The following is a 23,078-nucleotide window of genomic DNA, read 5'->3' as shown; positions in this document are numbered from 1 at the left end:
GGAAATGACGGGGAAAACCCGCTCGGGGGGGGTGGGGGGAGGGAAGAAACCCCCTTGGGGAGGGGGGCAAATGAATGTGCCACAACCTTCATTATGTAACCATTAGTCATCCTGTCAAGTTTGGTTGAGATTGGATAAATAACGACGGAATGTATCGTGGTCAAAAATCATGAGGCATACAGGCGCCAAATATGATAAATAGCATGCTATGTCAAAAAGTTGTGGACGATTTATGACAAAACTAAGCAGATCAGATGTTGGTGACAAGAACAAGCAGATTAGATGTTGGTTCAGGTCCGAATCCTGATCCCACCTATCAGTGGATACAAAACGTAAACTGTTCAGTCTGGTGGAGGTATGCTTTCTAACGAGTGCCATTCTCGTAATTGTATTGTTTAATCAGATGCATATATCTGCAGCATGTCGGTCATCACCTCCCCACCCCCACCACCCTTGCTCTCTAAATATCGGTACCAGTATCGGCATCAGCCCTTGAAAAACTCATATCTGTCGACCTCTAATCCTGATTATTCACCAGATCGTAGTACCTGGACGTGTTGTAGTAGCAATTATGCAGATACAGTATTCCTTTCGGCAAGAGGACTGATGCTACCAATGAAGACCGAAGGTCACAGCTCACTGTGTTTTTATTGAAGTGAAGCATTTTTGAGTTGTAATCTATGCTGAACAAAGAATGTCCAGTAAATAGAGATCACTCAGCCAGGTCATTTGAGAGTTTTTATTGATGTTTTATGCCTTGAAAATATTGATTTTCATCATTTCATGGCTATGCAATTTGCCATTGGCTTGTATCCTTCCATTTATGTCACCCATTGTAGAAGACTTTCTGGTTGTTATAACAGATAAAAACATTGCTGAGTAATGCTCTAAAAAACTGCATGGAGAAGCAGGAAATACGAAACAAAAACATTTGAGCATTTGCTTATATTGTCCCCAAAGTATTCACTTCCTCTTAAAATCCGCTGCTGCATACACCCACTCAAAAATGAGATGTTTTTGCAAAATATGTCTCCATAAACTAAAGCAGGTCATAATTCATTGATGTTTTTCACCAGATCGTAGTACTTGGATGTGTGTGTGGTAGTAGCAATTATGCAGATACAGTATTCTGAACTGGTATGCAATGAATCAACATAATTTGTTGAACTTGGAAAAACCTTGAATTTCAGTTTTGGTTTTTAATATTTTTGGTACTTTGTCAAAACTATTAAAATGCACTTGAAATGGCTTGGTCACATCCAGTGGCTGTAGCATTTGTTGGAGTATGACGTTCAGCTACTCGAGTTTCCAATAATGCTCTACCTCCTCCCCTCCCACCCTTTCCCATTTCCTCCTTTCTGTTCCATGCTATAGGTATTTGTGTGCAGGCGTGTAAGCAACAGTGCTGGCCTTGCTATGGCAGTGGTGATACGCTTGCAGGGCCTGCCTATGGTGGCAGGCACGATGGACATCCGCCATTTCTTCTCTGGGCTCACCATCCCTGATGGGGGGGTGCACATTGTTGGGGGAGACTTGGGTGAGGCTTTCGTCATGTTTGCCACAGACGAGGATGCGCGCATTGGCATGATGCGTTCAGGGGGTGCCATCAAGACATCGAAGATCTCACTGCTGCTCAGCAGCAAGACTGAGATGCAAAGTGTGATTGAACAAAGCCGCAGGCGGTATGAAGTTGGAAGCAGTGGTGGTAACACTGTCAGTGTTGGAAGCATAGAAGGCCAACCACTTGTTGCAAGTGTTTGTCCTGCTGGAAATAGCATGCAGGGCACACCACCAATAGCTGGGACAACCATACCTCCACCATTAGGGGGGCCCAGTTCAACACTGGCATCGGGAAAATCTGGGATATCAGTCCCCATTAGTTCAGGAATGGTGGTATGTGCCCCTCCAAGCACCTTGCCATCTGTGCCTCCGCCACCTTGTTTTCCACCACCTCCGCTGCCACCTTTTCCTCCTTGTCCCCCAATACCTTTTAACTCTTCAGTGTCATTACCTATTTCTTGTGCTCCTCCACCACTCCCTCCATTAGCAATAAGTACTGCTCACCCTTTGTCTACTACTGATAAAATAAATGGGTTGGGGATGCGTAATAGCATACATGGTGGTGTAATTAGTGCCACTGCCCCTACAGCTTTAGTTGCAGATGCTGTGCCACGACCAGGAATTAAGTCAGCTGGTGTGGGATCTGTAGAGATCACCAATCCAGGAGCTTGCTCAAATTTTGCTGTGCATGGTTTGTCATTGGGTCAGGTCACTGGGGGACCCCCTGCTGTTTCTTTGGGTATTTCAGTTGGTCCAGAATACTATCACAGCAGTGTGGGATCCAGATTGCCAGCACTAGGTACACATATTGGTGCTGTGGGGTCACTAATGGGCGTAAGACCAAGTGTAAGCCAGACTACTTCTGGATCAGTTGGAGCTGTTGTAAGCAGCTACGGGAATTTTGGATCAATGGGAGGTACATTTGGTGCATCTACGTTCTCTGAACCTGGAGGGAGTGGTCCCACTGTTCCTGGAATGACATTTCCAGGATTAAGATCTGATAGACTGCAAGGTGGGACAGGGGAACTAGGACTGGGGTTTAATCCTGCATTAACAGGTTTTGGCTTGAGTTGGCCTAGTTTGAGTAGTTCAAGATTAGAAAACACTCGTCCTGGTGGTTCCATACCAAGCAAACAAGATATGCCTGGTCTAGCCAACCAAGGCATGCTAGAAGTGGACCGTTGGCCATTTGGTAGTTCAATTTTGGGTGGTGTTCCTGTAGGAAATTTTAATACAGGAAATACTGAGCTCTCTGCAAATCATATGCAAGGGCCGAAGCATGTTAGTCCATCACCTGCAGGAACGAATTCACATTCTTTTGCGCTTTTAGGCTTTGATGCTTCCAAGCCCTTGACAAGCAATCCAGTAGTCTCAGGGTTGGGATCAGGTGGGGTAGGTTTGGGTCCCCCAGGTGGTTTAGGCCCAAGGTTCCCTAACTTGGAGTCCAACACTGGCAGGCCATGCTATGACATTGGGATTCCAAGGTTTCCTGACATGGGTGCTAACAGTGGACAGTCTGGCACAAATTTTGGGGATATAGCTATGATGAGAAACATAGGATTTAGGGATAAAGGCATATTGGGCAGTCCCCCCATTGGTGGTACCCCCATTAGCGGTCCCTCCATTGGCGGTCCTCCCATTGGCGGTCCCCCCATTGGCGGTCCCCCCATTGGCGGTCCCCCCATTGGCGACCCGTCCAGCGGTGGCCCTTCCATTGGCAGCCCTTCCATTGGCGGCACTTCCATTGGCGGCACTTCCATTGGCGGCACTTCCATTGGCGGCACTTCCATTGGCGGCACTTCCCATGGCGGCCCTCCCATTGGCGGCCCTCCCATTGGCGGCCCTCCCATTGGCGGCCCTCCCATTGGCGGCCCTCCCATTGGCGGCCCTCCCATTGGCGGCCCTCCCATTGGCGGTCCCCCCATTGGCGGTCCCCCCATTGGCGGTCCTCCCATTGGCGGTCCTCCCATTGGCGGTCCTCCCATTGGCGGTCCTCCCATTGGCGGTCCTCCCATTGGCGGTCCTCCCATTGGCGGTCCTCCCATTGGCGGTCCTCCCATTGGCGGTCCTCCCATTGGCGGTCCTCCCATTGGCGGTCCTCCCATTGGTGGTCCTCTCATTGGCGGCCCTCCCATTGGCGGTCCTCCCATTGGCGGCCCTCCCATTGGTGGACATCCCATTGGTGGCCATCCCATTGGTGGCCATCTCATTGGTGGCCATCTCATTGGTGGCCATCTCATTGGTGGCCCTCCCATTGGCGGCCATCCCATTGGTGGCCCTCCCATTGGCGGCCATCCCATTGGCGGCCCTCCCATTGGCGGCCCTCCCATTGGCGGCCCTCCCATTGGCGGCCCTCCCATTGGCGGCCATCCCATTGGCGGCCATCCCATTGGCGGCCCTCCCATTGGCGGTCCTCCCATTGGTGGCCCTTCCATTGGCGGGCCCTCCATTGGCGGGCTCTCCACTGGTAGCCCATCCACTGGTGGCCCATCCACTAGTGGCCCGTCCATTGGTGGCCCTCCCATTGGCAACCTCCTCTTTGGGGGTCCTCCCATTGGTGGCCTCCTCTATGGGGGCCCTCCCATGGGGGGCCTTCCCATTGGCGGTTCCCCCATTGGTGGTTCCCACATTGGTGGCCCTCTCATTGGCCGTCCTCCCTTTGGTGGTCCTCTCCAAAATGATTTTTCCCTGCCTCGACCTCCAGTGGGCCTACCTCCATTTGGTGGTCCACCCATTGGTGGTGCGCCTCCAGTTGGTGGTCTGTCCATTGGTGCACCTCCAGTTGGTAGTCATGCAGTGAGTCGTTTTCCTTCAGATAGTTTCGCCTTTGGAGGTGCTCCTCTGAGTACATTTTTCAACCAAGTTGATAATTTCTGTTTTAATGATAAACTTCCATCACGGCTTCCTCTCATTGCTGACGATTTGCATGTCCGTCTTTACAATATGCCATTCTCAGCTAATGAAGTGGATGTCCATATGTTTTTTGATGGATTGGCATTGGACAGCATTGTTTTCACTCGGGACCACATGAGCAGGTTGCGTGGCGAGGCATTTGTGCGGTTTCTGACTGCCCGAGATGCCATTGAGGGAATGAGAAGGCACCGAAAAACCATGGGCAACCGCTCTGTGGACGTTTACCCAGCAACCGAGAAAGAGTGGCGCATGGCTCTTGATCAATTCGGTGCAAAACCAGAATTTGAAAGGCCAAGGTTAAGTCCACGGATGGGATCACGGCCAGGATCAGGAACGGGAGGTGGTGGCACTGGATTGCCAGTCATTGCTGCCCTTGCAAATCTTGCAGGAATGCCTGAAATTGTTGGTAGTTCTGGTTTAACAACTGCAGGAAATGCCTTGCCGTTTTTGCCAAATCTTTCTGAGCGACATCATCGATCAAGATCTCGTTCCCCTGGACTTTCATGCCGTTCATCAGGGTCTCGCTCTCGCTCTCGATCACCATCATCTGACGACAATGGTTGTGTTCACTTATGTGGTCTACCTTACTATGCGAACAAAGAGATTATTCTTAGGTTCTTCAATAAGCTCATGATAGTAATGCCCAGTTTGTATGTAGTCTTTGGTACTGATGGTACATGCACCGGTGAAGCATTTGTTGAATTTAAGGCTGGCGCAGATTTCCGTGCTGCTCTTTCTCGTCACACACAGTACCTTGGCAGCAATTTAATTAGTGTTCATCCAATATCCAAGCGCTGCATGATGGAAAAGGTAGAAGAGTTCAAGCATCGGCAATTGGTCAAGTCAAATAATGGCAGTGAGTCCGAATCAAAGTCTCAAAAGCCTCAAGGCGGCAAAGGACAACTTGTGCATGTCGGTAATATTCCTTCTGGTGCCCAAAAGAAAGATCTTCAAAATTTCTTTCGTGGTTTTGGTGTAATAGAAAGTGATATAGACTTTATTTACAACAAAAAAGGAGAGTGCATTGGTCAAGCGATTGTGACCTTTACTTCACGAGAAGTGGCTTCACGTGCTCTCCGGCTCAACCGTGTTAAACTTGGTGGCCAAGAAGCCATATTGCACCTTGTCACTCATGAACAATTATGTGAGCTTCAGGAAAATTTGCATTCAGATTCTGACACCCGAAGGATTTCCAGGCCCTTCAGCCACATAACTGATATGGCAGGGGCCCCACCACCTGCTTTACTTCCATCATTGCTTCCACGTCCTTCTTCCCAACCCCACCCTGATAGTTTCTTTCGTCCTGGAGTTCCAACTCCACCACTTCCTCCTCTTCCGGGTCCTGGGCTTCCACCTTTGTGTCCACCACCCAACAGACTCCTACCAAATGACCTTGGAACATTCAATATGGGACCTAAGCCAATGCTCGTAGGCATTGATTTCCCATGTCATGGGCTTAAACCATTACCTGGTGGAGGTGATTTTCCTGCGGTTAGGCCAGCTTTGAGTGATGGAATGGGAGGCTTCTCAAAAAGCACACCACACCAAACTCTTGGCCCAACTCCTGGTGCAGTAGTCCGGATCCAAAACCTACCCAGCAAAGTTGACCGTGATGAGATCCTCGATTTCTTTTATGGCTATCGTGTTATCCCAGATTCTGTGCACGTTCCAATTTCACACCCGCACCTGCCCACGAATGAGGCTTTTGTCAGCTTTGAGAATCCGGAGGAGGCGGCTTCAGCTGTCCGAGAACTCAATGACAGGCCAATTGGTTCGCTGAAAGTTAAACTAGTGCTCTTGTAAGCTTATTGTTTTTTTAAATATAGATTTGATTATCTCCAGGAAATAAGCAATATTTTTGTATAAGAGACGTGGATTAGCATTGCTTTGCTCTGGTGTCTGTCTTTATAATTCATTCTTTTTTGTGCCTTGCTGTTGTTCTGAATTGCTGTTGTTCATCTGGGGCCAAACTTCCAGTCAATCCCTCCATGTGCATTTTTTTTCTACTGCTCTTTTGTTTTCTGCTGTATTTTTGTTTATGTTATTGTGTCGAACATCTCTCTAGATTAATTATTGTGTTGTGTGTCCTTTTTTTTTTGTTTGTTTCATACAGATCATTCACGGACGCCTTGTGTTTATTATTGTTTTATTATTTCTTTTCCTTGTCGACCTCCGTGGATTGCAAGTATTTATTGTATTTAAAGTTTGCTTTTTCACCTCCGCATTCTTTATTTATCTTTTTTGGGCATACTTAATAGTCAGTAGTTGTGCTTCATGTTTTCAAGATCTGATGAGGAAGAAAAACAGATAAGATTGAGAGTAGCATATTGGATATAAATTTGAAGAGCATGGATTAATTGTTGTCGGTTGTTGGAAGTGTCGATGCGAAAAGGTTTCAGCATTGGGTTTCCATAATTGCAGAATTGAAATTCGATGCTTAATTTTTTTTTTATCTTTTACAGTTTGTTGGACTGAAACTGTGCATTTTATGAGAGCCAACGTTTATGTGTACACAAGACCTGATGCATTCTACAATCTCGATTTATCGCGCAGGTGGCTTGGCATGCCCGGTTGTTGGACAGGGTTGAACGTTGTAATTTATTTGGGAACTGGGAAGATGTACTTCTTGCATGCATGGCTAACTCCAGTGTTGTATGCTTGCAAGCTAATCTTTGGGCCTAAGCAGGCCTCCCAATTTCAACGTCGTATTTGGCTAATTCGAAAAAGCCATGTTGAAGAGACAGATTGAAGGTTTGAAATTTTTCACACTGGATTATACTCATTACAGACGAATGATACTTTTGAGTTTGTTACCTTTTTCAATATGAGCATCTCATATAAATCTTCTTCCAAGGAGTTTTACCAAACCCAACATCCTTTACTATGTTCTCACAGCTTAGAAAATGTATGCTTCGAAGTGCCGATGAATGAATGATCATGGTTTCCCCCTCCCCACTTACCTTTTTTGGGGGGGAGGAAGAGGGTGAGGAGGGGGATAATGTAGTATTGCTATGTATGCAAATGTGTAAGCCCACAGTTGAATAACTGTTGGTTCGGACATTGGAATGCTAAGAGTTTCATAGTGAGATAATTTAGCAGTAGCTTTAATGAAGAGCAGCGTGCACGTTATAATTTTTTGTTGTTTTATCATGGACACTTCATAAATGTTAGGATGTCACTGTGGTGTTTATCATTATGGTGGAATTTATTTTATTTTATTATGTTCCTACTGTAGCATTGCATATCGTGATCTCGTATCCTTATTTTTTGGATGCATTTCGTGGGTTTCCTTGAAAGCTTTCATCATCTTTGAATGTCTCTCCAACTTCGGAAGACTGCTGATGTGGTGGCATGGCAGGCGACTGCAACCATTGCTGCCTTTTGAGATGTTTTGCTTTTGCATTGAAATAAAATTGTTCAGTGTCATGTTCCTTCGCTGTATTCTTGAAATGCTTTGTAGCCTGTCTGCACTGAACCCTAGACTTGATGTCAAACCATTTGCTTTATGCGATTTAATGGTTTCCTCTGAACATGTCTGTCAAGAATGAGCCATCAAGGTGAGGTAAACATGTGACAGGTTTAAGACAGGTTACGTGGCCGGATGAAGACCAAAATGGAAAGCCATCATTCTTCAACAAGCGATGGTTGCATGACTTTGCCTTCACGTTTCGGGTGTTAGAAATGAACTATCGATTCTGCCGCTCGCATAACATGCACATCTTAAGGAAGGAAAGGTGCCTCGACTGGTGATACCAGATGCTTTGAGTCTGCGACAAAATCTGTTGGGCAATGTTGATGTCCTGCATGTGATGCATGTTCGAGCTTTTCCGTGAGCGTCGGATTTCTGTTAAAATAAGTTTTATTACATGTGCAGTCTTGTCTGACTAAAAGTTGGAATTTGTCTGACTAAAAGTCCAAAGATCATCTTTTATTTGATGGAGTTGTTGGTGATGCCATTGCTACTGCTTGGGCAATGTCGCCTTTCTTGTGACATGCATACAAAAAAGCAACGTGTCATGGTTGAGAGTGTTATTCGATTTTTGTGATTGGATGGTTTTAAATAACTTGTCAAGTAGGTAATTAATACATTCTTTGATGGTAACAAATTGCAAAGCTTTGGGGAATGACAGTATGTTGCAAATTTATTGGAAGGATGCTAAGTTTGTAAAGAACATAGAAGTTGCATGTTTGAGGAAAATGCTAATCGAGTTCACATGGAATAATAGAGGCTGTATTATTAAATATAAAAAGAAATGAAGTTTTCAAATTGAACTAATCAAGGTACATTTATGCAGTTGTTTTCAATGACAAAAGTGCCTACCTAAGTCCCCATACTTTTTGTGACCTCTCTTTGTATGTGTAACTGCTTCAAGTTTTCTTATTTTGGACCACTTTTGAAAAGCATCTTTCCTGTGTAATTTTATCGCATTCTTCCACTTTCTTATCTTTTTTTTTTTAAGCTTTGTCCACCTTTCAGTGTTTTTTTTTTCACCATTGTCTGTCTGTGAGTACGATATTTCAAAAAGGTATGGATGGATTTGGCCAAAACTTGGTGGACAGGTTAGATGTCTGACAAGGAAGAATTGATTCAATTTTGTTGAAGATCCTAATCCAGATCTGAGAATTTTAAAAGCGATTCGTCACCATTGAGTGAAAAAGCTAAAAATGAAATCTAGCACAATGTTTCAATGTTATGGATGGATTTGGACAAAACTTGGTGGATAAGTTGGGTGTGTGACAACAATGAGTTGATTCGATTTTGGGGAAGATCTGAACGAATCCGGATGAATATGAATGAATGAATGATCGTTTTAAGGCCATTTTCCCCACTAGAGCGGGGCTTAGCCTTGCGGGCCCCATGACAATCATGGTTCCCTGTTTGAGGCAATGTTTTTATGGCCGGATGCCCTTCCTGACGCCAACCCTTGGTCACGCTCTTACGATGCGCAGGGATACGGTGTACCTATTCTAAATCGGGGTACACACCGTGATCATTCATCCCAGCAAGCTGGTACTCAATTTGCCGACCTCGGAAGGATGACAGCTGAGTCAACCCCCCTGGCGTTAATTCAGCGATCGACCGGGATTCAAACCGAGGATCCTAGGATCCCAAGCCGGCACCCTAACCGCCAAGCCAACACCAGGATAAGAAACGTTTTTAATTGTCAAAGTGGTTCTTCACAATTGAGAGATAGGGTGAAAAAGGATATATAGCACAATGTTTAAAAATGCTGTGGATGGGTTATGACAACTTGGTCAAAGAGTTGTGTCGGTGACAAAAACAAGCTGATTAGCTTTTGGTTCCGGTCCGAATCCATATCCGGTCTATTAGTGGGATATAAAACATAAACTGTTCAGCCTGGCGGAGGTTTGCGCTCTACCGAATGCCATTCTGTTTTTCCAAATGGTACATGTTGTTGGGGTATCTAGCTTTCACAGCTTTAAAAAAACGTCCTAATGATCTCAATGGGTTTGAGATCCAGAGATTGAGGAGGCTATTTGAGCAACTCGACTTCATTTATTTTCAAAAATGCATTGGTAGACTTAACCTTGGGCTTGGAGTCATTGCCTTGTTGGAAATATAGTAGTAACGACTTTAATTGCTTTCTTTCCAGGGGAAGCATTTGGTGTTTCAATATTCGTGTGTGTGTGTGTGTGTGTGTGTGTGTGTGTGTGTGTGTGTGTGTGTGTGTGTGTGTGTGTGTGTGTGTGCGTGCATTCCAATGGTCTTCCATTATCCATAGTTGTACAGTTGCCTGGAATGATGAAACAACTACTTCAAACCATTCTTGATCCATTGCCTTGGGAGCACATTTTTAATTTGTTATATGCATGCCACACGTATTTTCCTTTGTTCTGTCAGAAAAAGTTTAATTGTATTTTAGTTTCAACAAACTACAATACTTTATTCTCCCAGGATGAAAAGGGCAATCTGAAATAAAGGCTGCTTTTGTCCTCTGATACTTGCTTATATGTTCAAGTCTGTTATGTTAGTTTGAAGTCGTGATGCACTTCTTGGCCCATCAAAAATCCTTCATTAAAATATTTCAAAGGTATTAGCCTCTCCCATTCCCAACGGGATGGCAGAGGCTAGTGTGGTGTAGTATGTCGTGTATGCAGATCAACTTTAATATAGATCATTGTCCGATCTACTGTTAACTACAGTATGTACCCTGACATTATTGTATTGCTAAATTAATACTCATTCTTGCTTATGTATCTTCATTATCTTTGGATATTCCTGGACACCTCAATCAAGAATTTTGAAATTATTCATTTTCTTGGTCCTTCCACATTGTGCAAGCATCTTGATACTTCAAACTTGGTTGTTTTTATTATTTTAATGTTTCTTCGATACTATATATATAAATGTGTATCTGTCCTTTATAAAAAAAACTTAACACTACTCTTTTCTACTTGTTCTTTCCATCTTGATAATTATTTTGACTTGATGTCTCTTGCCTGTAAAAATATACTTGTAAAATGCATACATTCGATGACGTATAATTGAACAAGTTCATGTAATGTTTTCGTGTTTCTGGGAATGACACATTATTCGTATTAAAGATGCTTTTAAACACATACATTATATACAGACTTTCATCCTCATCATTCATAGTTTACAAAGTAATTATGATTTATTTTATCGACTACCAACCGATTTGGGACACTGCAGGAGGAAGGCCTCCCTCAACATAATTTATTTCGATGCAATCTGAGAACAATTTACTCTTGTAGATTTGTCAATGTGATCTCTCATTCTTTGGTCTACCACCGCTTCTTCCAAGGTCTTCTCAAGGTTACCAGTTTGTAATACTTCTTGTTCGTCCGTTCTTCTGGCTTCTCGTCCAGTTCCAGTTGGGGTTTTTTATTTTGTGATCAGAATATGAAGAAATTTTGTTTGCTGTTGGATCCATTTGTTTCTCCTCTTGTGCTCTTTGAAGAGTCATAATTACTTCAATATATACAATTTCTTTTATTATTATTATTATTATTATTATTATTACAGCCTCTATTAGCATTCTTTGTGAGCTTGATTGCTGTATTGTTTGCACTTAGAAGTTACCCTTACCCACATGGGATTCTAAACAAGGTAGTGATGGGGCAGAAAAAAAGAAGCAAATGGTGTCTTCTGTCATCGAGTCGGCAAGATGGGAGCACCAATTCGCATGTATTGCCACATCTGATACAATTTAAATTTTCTTATGACGGCGAGGCGCTCCTTTTGAAACTGTTTGTTCGATATATGTAACTTTTTATTTCCTCGGGTCAGTAATAAAAAATTGTATTGGTGACCAAATATTAAATAGCCAGTGACCAATTGGAAATTAATTGTATGATTCAATATTAAAGTTCCCTGCATTTTTGCAACCTGTCTGTAACTACGTTGCTTTAAAATAAATAAAAATAATAATAACATATATATATATATATACATACAGTGCCTTCAGAAAGTGTTGACACCCCTTGACTTTTTTCACATTTTGTTGTGTTACAGCCTTGATTTAAAATTTAGATTTATTTTTTTTGTCACTGATCTACATATAACACCTCGTAATGTCAAATAGGAATTGGATATGCCTGTATTTGGCTCCATTAATTGTTCCTTCGATCCATACAAGTCTCCCAGTCCCTGTTGCTGAAAAGCATCCCCATAGCATGATGCTGCCACCATCATGCTTCACAGTAGGGATGGCATTAGATGGATGATAAGCTGTGCTCGGTTTCCGCTAGATGTAGCGCTTTGCATTCAGGCCAGAGTTCAATTTTCGTCTCATCAGACCACATAATATTTTGCCTCATGCTTTGAGCCTTTCATGTGCCTTTTTGCAAACTCCAGGCATGCTGTCATGTGCCTTTTTCTCAGGACTGACTTCTGTTTGGCCACTTTCCCATAAAGCCGAGATTTGTGAAGGGCTGCAGAGACTTGTCCTTCCGGCAGATTCTACCATCTCAGCCAGGGAACTCTGTAGTTCTGTCAGAGTGGTCATTGGGTTCTTTGTCACCTCCCTGACCTCCCTGACCAAGGTCCTTCTTGCCAAGTTTCTCAGGTTGGTTGGACAGCCAGCTCTAGGAAGAGTCAGGATAGTTCCCTATTCTTTCCATTTCCTAATGATAGAGCTCACTGTGCTCTTGGGAACTTTCGACACTAGAAATTGTTTTGTACATTTCCCCAGATCTATGCCTCCTCACATTTCTATCATGGGGTTATATGAGCAGTTACTTTTACTTCATGGTGGAGTTTCTGCTCTGACCTACACTGTCAACTGTGAGACCTTATATAGAAGGGTGTTTTCTTTCTAAATAATGGCGAATCAATTGAATTGGCCACAGGTAGACTCCAATCAAGTTGTAGAGACATCTCAAGGAGGATCAAAGGAAAATGAATGCACCTGAATTCGATTTGGGGTGTCATAGCAAAGGGGTTGAATACTTCAGCTTTTCACTTTTAATTAATTTGTAAAAATGTCGAAAAACAAATTCCACTTTGACATTATGTGGTAGTACGTATAGATCAGTAATACAAATATTTTTTCAATTAAATCCATTTTTAATTCAGGCTGCAAAACAACAAAATGTGAAAAAGTCAAGGGGTGTGAATACTTTCTAAAGGCACTGTATATATACATATATAAAGTGCCCTCCACAAGTATTGGAACAGTGAAGTCAAGTTTGTTATTATTGTGATGTACTCATGAAACCTGGATTTGAGATCAAAAGATGAATATGAGGCAAGAGTACAGAAGATCAGCTTTTATTTATTGGTCTTTCTATGCATATTTGTTTTACCATTGTAGAACAATAGCACTTTTTTATGTTCAGTCCCTCCATCTTAGGTAAGCATAAGTATTGGAATATATTAACTTAAAATACATTAAAGCAGTATAATAGTTCGTATTTGGTTGCATATCCCTTGCATGCAGTAATTGTGTCGAGCATGTGACCCACTGACATCACCAAACTCCTAGTGTCTTCCTTTGAGATGCTTTTCCAAGCCTTTACTGCAGCCATTTTCAGTTCATGTTTGTTGTTTCTGACTGTTTTCTGACCTGGGTGTTTCTGACTTTGGTCCTCTTCAGCAAGTAAAATGCATGCTCCATTGGATTTAAATCAGGGGATTGACTTAGCCAGTCTAAAACCTTCCACTTTTTCCCCTCATGACCTCCTTGGTTGCGTTAGTAGTGTGTTCTGGGTCATTGGCTTGCTGCATGGTGAAGCACCAACCAATGAGTTTGGAGGTATTATTGTACATATAAAGACAAAATATTTCTGTACACTTCCAAATTCATTCTGCTGCTGCCATCATTAGTTACATCATCAATAAAGATGAGTGAGCCAGTTCCAGAGGCAGCCATGAAAGCCCAAGTCATCACACAACCTCCACCATGCTTCACAGATGACGTAGTATGCTTTGGATCATATACAGTTCCTTTTTCCACAATTTTTCCTTTCCATTGCTTTGGTAAAGGTTTATCTTGGTCTCATCTGTCCATAAAACGTTGTTCCCGAACTCTATTGGCTCACCTCTGTACTTCTTGGCAAATTCTAATCTGGCCTTTCTATTTTTGGTACTGATCAGAGGTTTGCATCTTGCGATGTAGCCTTTGTAGTTCTGCTGTCGAAGTCTTCTGCGAATGGTAGATTGTGATACTTTCATTCCTGCACTCTGGAGGTTGTTGGTGATGCCACTGACAGTTGTTTCATGGTTTTTCTTCACAGCTCTGATGATATTTCTGTCATCAAGTGCAGTTGTTTTCCTTGGCCGACCTGGCCATTGTCTATTGCTAAGTACACTAGTGGTTTCTTTCTTTTTCAAGATATTCCAAATTGTTGTATTTGCTATACCCAATTCTTCTGCTATGATTCTAATTGAATTATCCTGTTCTTTCAGCTTCCCGATTGCTTGCTTTTCTTCCATAGACAGTTCTCTGGTCTTCATGTTGGTTTATGTCTACTGACTCTAAAGTCAGACTCCCAAGGGAAAAGCAAAGGCTAAAACCAAGACTAGACATTCACAGCTCTTTTACGTGTGAACAATCAATGCAACAAGAAACACCTGTCAGTCATTTGTTCCAACACTTATGCCTACCTACAATGGGGGACTGAACATAACAAGTGCTATTGCTCTACGATGGTAAAACATATCTACATATAAATAGCAAGAAATAAAAGATGACCTTCTGTACTCTTGCCTCATATTCATCTTTTTGATCTTAAATCCAAATTTCTTGAGTATATAGCAACAATAACAAATTTGACCTCACTGTTTCAATATTTATGGAGGGCACTGTATGTTTTTCAATCAAATAATTTTTTATTTCACTGTGGATGATGCATTACATTTCGACTCCCTTTGAACATTGACTGCATCAATTTACTTTACCTTTTGGGATTCTTTTTAAAAATGTAATCTGTGATGATGTAAAGGGCACGTCATGCACGCAATTCCTTTGAGGTCTAGTTTAAATGCTTAAATATTTTTTTCTAAATGTAGATAGGAAACGTGAGTGCCTGGCTCAACTTCAGAGTCTGTGTATTTACTTGACAAGTGTACTCAAATTTGGTCTGAAGGTATTAAAGTGGTATAAATGTTGTTGAAGATAATTGCAACATTTTGAAGAGAGAATGTGGAGTTGTCATTTCAAGTCCTTAAATACCTATGGATCTAAAACAATCCAAAAAATAGATAAAAATTGAAAAATTGATTGCTGGAGAGAAGAGCATTCTTTGAAGCTGAAAAGAAGAGGAGGTAGGGTTCATTTGGAAGATTTCTGTGGAAGATTTTTGACCTGGAAAGGATGAAAATGATGGTGTTGCTGATGAATGTGGGCAGAACAAGGATATTGATGAATCACCCATGTTGTTAATTTGAGATGCATTAAAATGGGGTTTCGGTAGTGGTCTGGTTTTCTGCACCGAGCGCTGTTTCCTGGATGGGTTATGGTTGCATCGGTTTCCTCGAGTATTTACTACTTTGCAGTTTTCCCACCAACCTGAAAATTGATCATGAGATAGCAGGTATGTTGTGACTTTGGGACGTGGAATTAAAACATCAATCAGCAACAGTGATGTCTTGTTCAGGTTGTTTGAGGTTTAAACACAAACCTCATGTTGTAGTGGATTGACGCCACTGTGAAGATGCGTATTTATTGGGAATTATTTAAATTAAGCTGAATAAAATTTATTTGAAGCTCGTCATGGACAAAAATGCCATATTTAAGACGTTGCTATTGTCAATTGCTTCAAGGGTCTTTTGAAACTTTTAAACATGTTTCCTTGCCACCATGTGGCGCGTTTGAAAATTGCTTCGGAGAATGCAATCATTTTTGTGGAGGTGTTATAACGGTGGGTTTATTGAGCCGTGATGTAGGTCTCGGAATTGATGATCAATCTTTTTGGGAAGTAAGAGCTCGGTCAAACACTATTAATGATTTCTACAGTGGAAATAATTTGTCCCAAAAGGAAAAACAAGAACCGCATCGTATTCAAGGGCTGGCAGGATGGCCGAGAGGAACACACACCACACTTGCCTCCAAGCTGTACAGCCTGGGTTTGAATCCCGACCCAGCTATAAACTACCCTCCCTTGATTTCACACCCAGGAGGGTTCGACAATGTGTGTGCTGTCCCTGGGAAGGACGTTAAACTGTCTTTCCGTGTGTCCACATTAGTTGGTGGATGTTAAAGATCCCACGGTGTCGTTCGCGAAGTGTAGTCGACTTATCTCTGGCACCATGAACAAATTACAAATTCCTGCCCTGACTTTCTGTTTTGGAGTGGCGACTCGACCAGGATTATAACCCCTGCCAAGATACTGCTTCGACGCTCTGTATAGAGCATGGTACATGATCACGTACACCTGTGGGCCAAGCTGTTTACATGGAGATATAATACGTATGTTACAATTATACTTGGGAAAGAAGATGACAGGAGAAGTAAAGACAAAGTGGTGCATTTTCTGTATAAAATGTATTTTAACTCGTCTCCTGTTGGATCGGTTATAACAAGTCGATTTTGAGTACAAGTTGTTTGTCAAATCGTCAACTTGAGCGTTTGCAGCATTGCAGTCGCACCGTGTGTTATCACCCCAGGTATAAACTATTCCTGAGCTATTTCTCTCGTTGCACCACCAATTTTGGTCATCTCTCATCATTGCGATGTGACGCAGTCTCCACAAGGTGCTGGGAAGTGTCTCCAAGTGATGTTAAAACTTTCGGTCACGAATATGGAAGAATAGGAACCTTTATTACCTCTGCCACCAAAGGTGGATGGAGGTTATGTTTTCACCCCTGTCTGTTTGTCCGTTTGTGAACAAAATATCTCAAAAAGTTGTTGATGGATTCGGACGAAATTTGGCAGAGAGGTAGTGTATGTCACAAGGACGAAATGATTAGAGTTTGGTGAAGATTCGGATCCGGCTACTAGAATTTTTAAAGTGATTATTCACCATTGGGAGATAGGGCCAAAAACGATACGAAACAGGATATCTCAAAAAGTTGTGGATGGATTTGTACGAAACTTGGTGGACCGGTTGGGTGTATGACAGGACGATTCGATTCGATTTTGGTGAAGATCTGAATATGGATTCGGATATGAGGATTTCCACCCCCCCCCCCCTCCCCCAGTAATTCTTCACCATTGGGAGATATAGGGCCAAAAACGATACATAGTGGGGTGTCTCAAAAAGCTATGGATGGATTTGGACGAAACTTGGTGGACAGGTTGTGTGTTTGACAAGGAAGAATCGATTCGATTTTGGTGATCTGATTGTGGATTCAGATATGAGAATTTTTTTATTTTTTTTTCCCAGTAATTCCTCACCATTGAGAACTGCCTGGTGTTGGCTTAGCGGTTAGGGTGCCGGCTTGGGATCGAGGATCCTGGGTTCAAATCCCGGTCGATCGCTGAATTAACACCAGGGGGGTTTACTCAGCCTGTCATCCTTCCGAGGTCGGCAAATTGAGTACCAGTATTCACTGGTAATTCCCTGTGTGTCGCAAAAGGCGACTAACAGGGTTGGTGGCAGGAAGGGCATCCGGCCATAAAACATTGCTTCAAAAAGGGGACCACGGTGCCCAAAAAAGGCCAACCCCTGCTCTGCCGGGAAAAATGGCCTCCAAAGGTGGTTCCTTCACCATTGAGAGATAGGACCAAAACCTATACATTGCAGGATATCTCAAAATGTTATGGATGGATTCGGACGAAATTTGGTGGACACGGTGTGTGTGTGACAAGGAAGAATCTATTAGATTTTGGTGAAGATCTGTTTGTGGATTCGGATATGAGAATTATTTAATTTTTTAAGTGATTCTTCACCATTGAGTGATAGGGCTAAAATCGATACATAGCGGGATATCTCAAAAAGTTATGGATGATTTCGACGAAACTTGTTTGACAGGTTGTGTGTGTGACAAGGAAGAATCAATTCAATTTTGGTGAAGATCCGGATCCGGCTAGTATAATTTTTTTAGTGATTCTTCACCATTTAGTGATGTGGCCAACCAGGTGGAGGTATGCTCTCTACTGAGTGCCGTTCTCGTATTGATAATGAAGAGCAAGAGTACAACCGGCTGGAAAAAGCCATGAAGGACAAAAGGCTCAGCGTTATGTTTAGGCCATGGGATGGTCTAAATCGAAGAAAGTGCTGAATCAAATGGCGTATCGTTCACCCTTTATTGGTGCTTTCACACCTGCTAGACAAGCACCTGCTATTTTGCCTTTCCGAAGTCATACTTATTATTTTCATTTCTACAGACAGTTTAAAGTATTCCATGATTATACATGATATCTCGTAAGCAATAACATGCAAGTTTGCTACGAGTTTGCTGTTTACACTCTGAGGTCAATTTAATGTTTGTTGTTCAGATAAAATTCCAAACCCAATACTGGTATCTCCATGCAGTTGATGCAACACGAGATGCTCGCATCTTGATGAGAGTTCAATGGAGACCTGCTTTAAGTACATAGCTGTCCAATTTGATGTCATTTCTCTGTGTGATGTGAAGAAGATCTTCCTTATCAATGTGCATGTTTGATTGAAATATTGTTCTGGGGGAGGGTGGGAATTGGGCTCGAGGACTCGTGAATTAGTCGCAGGATCAAAACCTTGGTACTCTGTCTGAATTTGGAGTATGCTTGACCAGATTTGATTACATTGAGAAAGTAGTCCTATATAATTCCTGTAAGGGGTTTGGATCTTGCAAAGTACATTTCCAAAACTAACAAACTAGGCCCCAAACTAGGTAACTTTAACCTTTCATTCCTCCCTCCCCAACTCCTTTCATTCTCTCCAATTTCTTCTTATAATGTAACTTCCCACCACCTTACCTGTACGATGTGCGAAAGGTGGCTTTTGATTTATTTTCTAAATGAAATTTAAATCACAATCCTTCGATATTTTGTCGCTTAACTTGAACCGGTGCAAGTTGAAATGCTTCCCCTGCGGCTGGAACTGTTGGAATGGTAATGTTTCCCCACAAGTAGCACACACATGTGGTCGTGCTTGGATAAACCGCATGTGAAATCTAACGAACATTCTTCCACCATGATGAGCCTATTGACTGCAACTTGAAGCAGAGGATGGAAAATGAATCCTCCATGATGCCTCCAGATGTGTTCGGCCATCTTGCTCAGACGGCTGGAAGGTGTTTTGCGGGTTGAAAAGGCCATGATACTACAAGTCCTGTGTCACTGTATTCACGAGCTCAAGCCAAACGCAGTCATTTAATGTGACCAGGTAAAAGGTGGTGGTCGTTTTGAGATAATTTAGTGTTGTCTATCAGGATTCATTATATTGGTTGTAACCTGCCAAAATGCTCCTTTCATGCGCAACACCAGTCTGAATAGTAATGGTACATTCGGCAGATTCAATAAACCATCGTTCAATGCTGGTTCCATGGTTGGAAATTTTCTATCGTTTGATCATCGCATCCGAGCTTCCTTTATCTTCGGAGATTCTTAACTTTAATACTCTCAAAGCTCCTGTATCAAACGGGCCGACAACTCATGCTTCACGCCCTGGTTTTGTCGGAGGCCTGACTGAACATATAAATGAGTGGTAAAAGGTGTCTGTTTGCTATCAAAGTTATATTTAGACCATCTGCATTGAAAATAAAGTGCCAAAAAATGTTTAATATATTAGGTGTACCGGAAAGTAATGTCCTTTTCTAAAGCTGTGTATTCCTCTTTGAATAACGACATTACTTTCCAGTACACCTAATACTAGATGGCTTTATGCTGATGCACCATCCAACTCAAATTCTTTGGGACGCACAATTTTATTGATTGTGTTGGTACATTCCTTGGTGTGTGGCCATTTACTATTTCCGTGTTTGGCCTAAAAGTCAGACATCTCCTTACAGTTATGACATGTCTGATTTGTATAACTTTGAACATCACACAAAACAGTCTCCTTACTTGGCTTTGGGGCATCATGTTCCAGAGGAAGGAGTTGATGAAGTTCCAATGAGGAAGCGTAACTGGCTGTCTTCATCTTTATGATACTCCTATCTTTTGGGCAAAAGTGGTGATTAATAACATGATTGTCCTGAAGTTGTTTGCTCCAAGTCAGATGACAATAGAGTATATATATATATTTATATATATATACATACATACATACATACATACATACATACATACATACATACATATACAGTCACATGAAAAAGTAAGTACACCCCATGTAAAGGTTTGACATTTTCCACATATTTCAACATACAGCTATTTGATCTTCATTTCAACAATATTGACAGATAAAGGTGATATAATATAACAAATATCATGAAACATTTACATTTTGTAGTCCATTGTATAATTTAAATAAACATAAATGCAAATTTCGCATGTGGAAAAAGTAAGTACACCGCTACATTTACCACTACTTCAAATACCTAAAATTAGAATCAGGTGCACCAGCTCAGGTGAAAATGATTAGAACATCGTCCGAGAGGATCTTGGAGGAACCTGTCTTATTTAAACCTCAGACATTTAGTTTGGTTTGCTCTTTGTTGTTGAAGTGTGTGGCGTCACCATGCCAAGATCAAAAGAGCTCTCTCAGGCCTTCAGAAAGAAGGCCATAGATGCCTACGAGTCTGGGAAGGGATTTAAAAAGATCTCCAAACAATTTGAAATCAATCATTCGACTGTCCGGAAGATCATCTACAAGTTGAGAAGATTCCAAACAACTGCCAACTTGTTCAGGCCAGGCCGCCCCAGCAAGTTCAGCCTGAGAGCAGACCGCAAGATGCTGAAAGAAGTCTCAAAGAACCCCAGAATGTCATCACGGGACCTCCAGGTAGTGCTTGCCACTATTGATGTCAAAGTGCACGAGTGTACCATGAGAAAGAGGCTGCACAAATTTGATCTACATGCGAGGTGTGCCAGCAGGAAACCTTTGCTGTCCAGCAAGAGCATCAGGGCAAGACTAAAGTTTGCCAATGAACACCGAGGCAAAGACCAGCACTTCTGGAACAATTTGCTCTGGACAGATGAGTCAAAGGTAGAGCTATTTGGCCACAGTACCAGAAGACATGTTTGGCGAAAACCAAAGATAGCATTTGACCACAAGAACCTGATACCAACTGTAAAGCATGGTGGTGGAAATATTATGGTTTGGGGGCAGCTTTGCTGCATCAGGACCTGGGCAGCTCACCATCATATAATCCACGATGAATTCTTAATTGTAACAGAGGGTGCTTGAGGATAATGTGAGGGCCATCTGTCGGAAAGTTGAAGCTCAATCGAAGGTGGACCTTGCAATATGACAATGACCCTAAACATACCAGTAAATCCACCAAGGAGTGGCTGAAAAGAAAGAAATGGAGGGTTCTGGAATGGCCAAGTCAAAGCCCAGATCTAAATCCCATCGAGATGTTGTGGGGGGATTTGAAATGAGCTGTGCATGCAAGAAACCCCTCAAACATCGCACAGCTGAAAGAATTCTGCATGGAGGAGTGGGCAAAAATTTCTCCCAGTCGATGTCAGATACTGGTAGACAGTTATAAGAAACGCCTACTTGAGGTTGTTTCTGCCAAAGGGGGCAATACCACCTATTAGAGCTAAGGGTGTACTTACTTTTTCCACATGCGAAATTTGCATTTATGTTTATTTAAATTATACAATGGACTACAAAATGTAAATGTTTCATGATATTTGTTATATTTGATCACTTTTATCTATCAATATTGTTGAAATGAAGATCAAATAGCTGTATGTTGAAATATGTTGAAAAAGTCAAAACTTTACATGGGGTGTACTTACTTTTTCACGTGACTGTATATATACAGACTTGGCATTTAATATGGAATTTTTTTTTTGTGGGAGTGAACTTACTTTTCAAGATGACTTAGAATCAAAAGTTCATTGGAATTATGTTGAAATTATTCTAGATTTTGTTAATGTGACCTTTAAAAGAAACAAAAACCACATTTGACATTTCAAAGCAAATAAATTGATCCTTGAAAGTGATGTAAACTGATATCGAACTCAATTCATGGACAGTACTGTGTTAAACCTCTGTGCGTTTTCCAGAAGTATCTCTTTATTTTGCACATTCGCCAAAATTTTTTTTAACAAAAACACAAGTTAAAATACGACTGGGATTACGGACAGTAAAATTACAGTTCAGTACTTCGTGTAACCCCCACGAGCATTCAGGAGAGCACGTACACGTTGAGGCATGCTGTTCACGAGATTTGCCAAGGCTTGGACAGGAATCGCTTGCCATGCAGTGACAATAGCCTGCTGCAATTCACGCACAGACGTCGGCTGCTGGTGGTCGATTTGACGCGTTAATTCTGCCCACAAGTTCTCTACCGGATTCATATCCGGGGACATGGCAGGCCACTCCATATGCTCTACACCATGGTCAGCAAGAAAGTGTTGGATCATGTGAGCACGATGAGGCCGTGCATTGTCATCTTGGAAGATAAAGTTTCCTCGAAAGGCTGCACGAGCAAATGGAAGCAATGTTTCTTCCAGAATGACCCTGTACTTGAACTGGTTCAGGTTTCCATTCAGAACAACCAGGTCAGTTTTGCCCCATGCATGAAAAGCAGCCCAAACGGTCACCCCACCACCTCCACCTTGGAATCTTGGCACTATACAATCTTCGTTGTGGGCTTCATGCACTTGTCTGCGCACTCGGACGCGGCCATCTTGACGATAGACCAGAAATCTTGACTCGTCACTGAAGGTCACGTGATTCCCGTGTCCTGGCTGCCATTGACGGTGCTCTCTGGCCCACTGCAATCGGCGCTGGCTGTGTTGTCTGGTCAGGCGTGGCTTTCTCAGGGGACGCCTGGCACGATAGCCTGCTTGAACCAGTCGTTGGTTGACTAGCCTTTTGGATACAGGCACATTTGTCAGTTGCTGCCACTCAGCCCTAAGCCGATTAGCTGACTTGGTACGGCCATTACGGACTGACCGGTGCAGCTGGTGATCATCCCTCCTTGTGGTTCTGCGGGGACGTCCTGTCCTCGGTATTGGAGTAGGGACACCCCTCTGAGCATTTTGTTTCAGGATCTTTGACACTTGACGTTGAGTGATGCCATACTGCCGAGCAATAGCACGCTGTTTCATGCCGTAATTTCGTAAAGCCACCAC

General features: G+C 42.6%; 1 protein-coding gene across 9 annotated transcripts in view; it reads left to right on the top strand.

The window, feature by feature from the left end:
- The window catches only part of LOC137417294 (uncharacterized), a 48,908-nt gene that overhangs the window by 14,487 nt on the left and 11,343 nt on the right, over positions 1-23,078 (top strand). For 7 of the 9 annotated variants that reach the window (XM_078784464.1, XM_078784470.1, XM_078784469.1 and 4 more), the window contains one exon: positions 1,375-7,904. In XM_078784464.1, the coding sequence (XP_078640590.1) occupies positions 1,417-6,276 (4,860 nt within the window). In that variant the 5' untranslated portion in view covers positions 1,375-1,416 and the 3' untranslated portion in view covers positions 6,277-7,904. Of the gene's footprint in view, positions 1-1,374; positions 7,905-23,078 lie in introns of those variants that run through there. The other 2 variants (XR_013624541.1, XR_013624542.1) reach the window with 1 other exon arrangement.

This window comes from Myxine glutinosa, chromosome 9, assembly GCF_964187855.1.
Source record: "Myxine glutinosa chromosome 9, kmMyxGlut1.1, whole genome shotgun sequence".
Classification (NCBI taxonomy): Eukaryota; Metazoa; Chordata; class Myxini; order Myxiniformes; family Myxinidae; genus Myxine; species Myxine glutinosa.
This window is presented reverse-complemented; position numbering and strand designations above follow the sequence as displayed.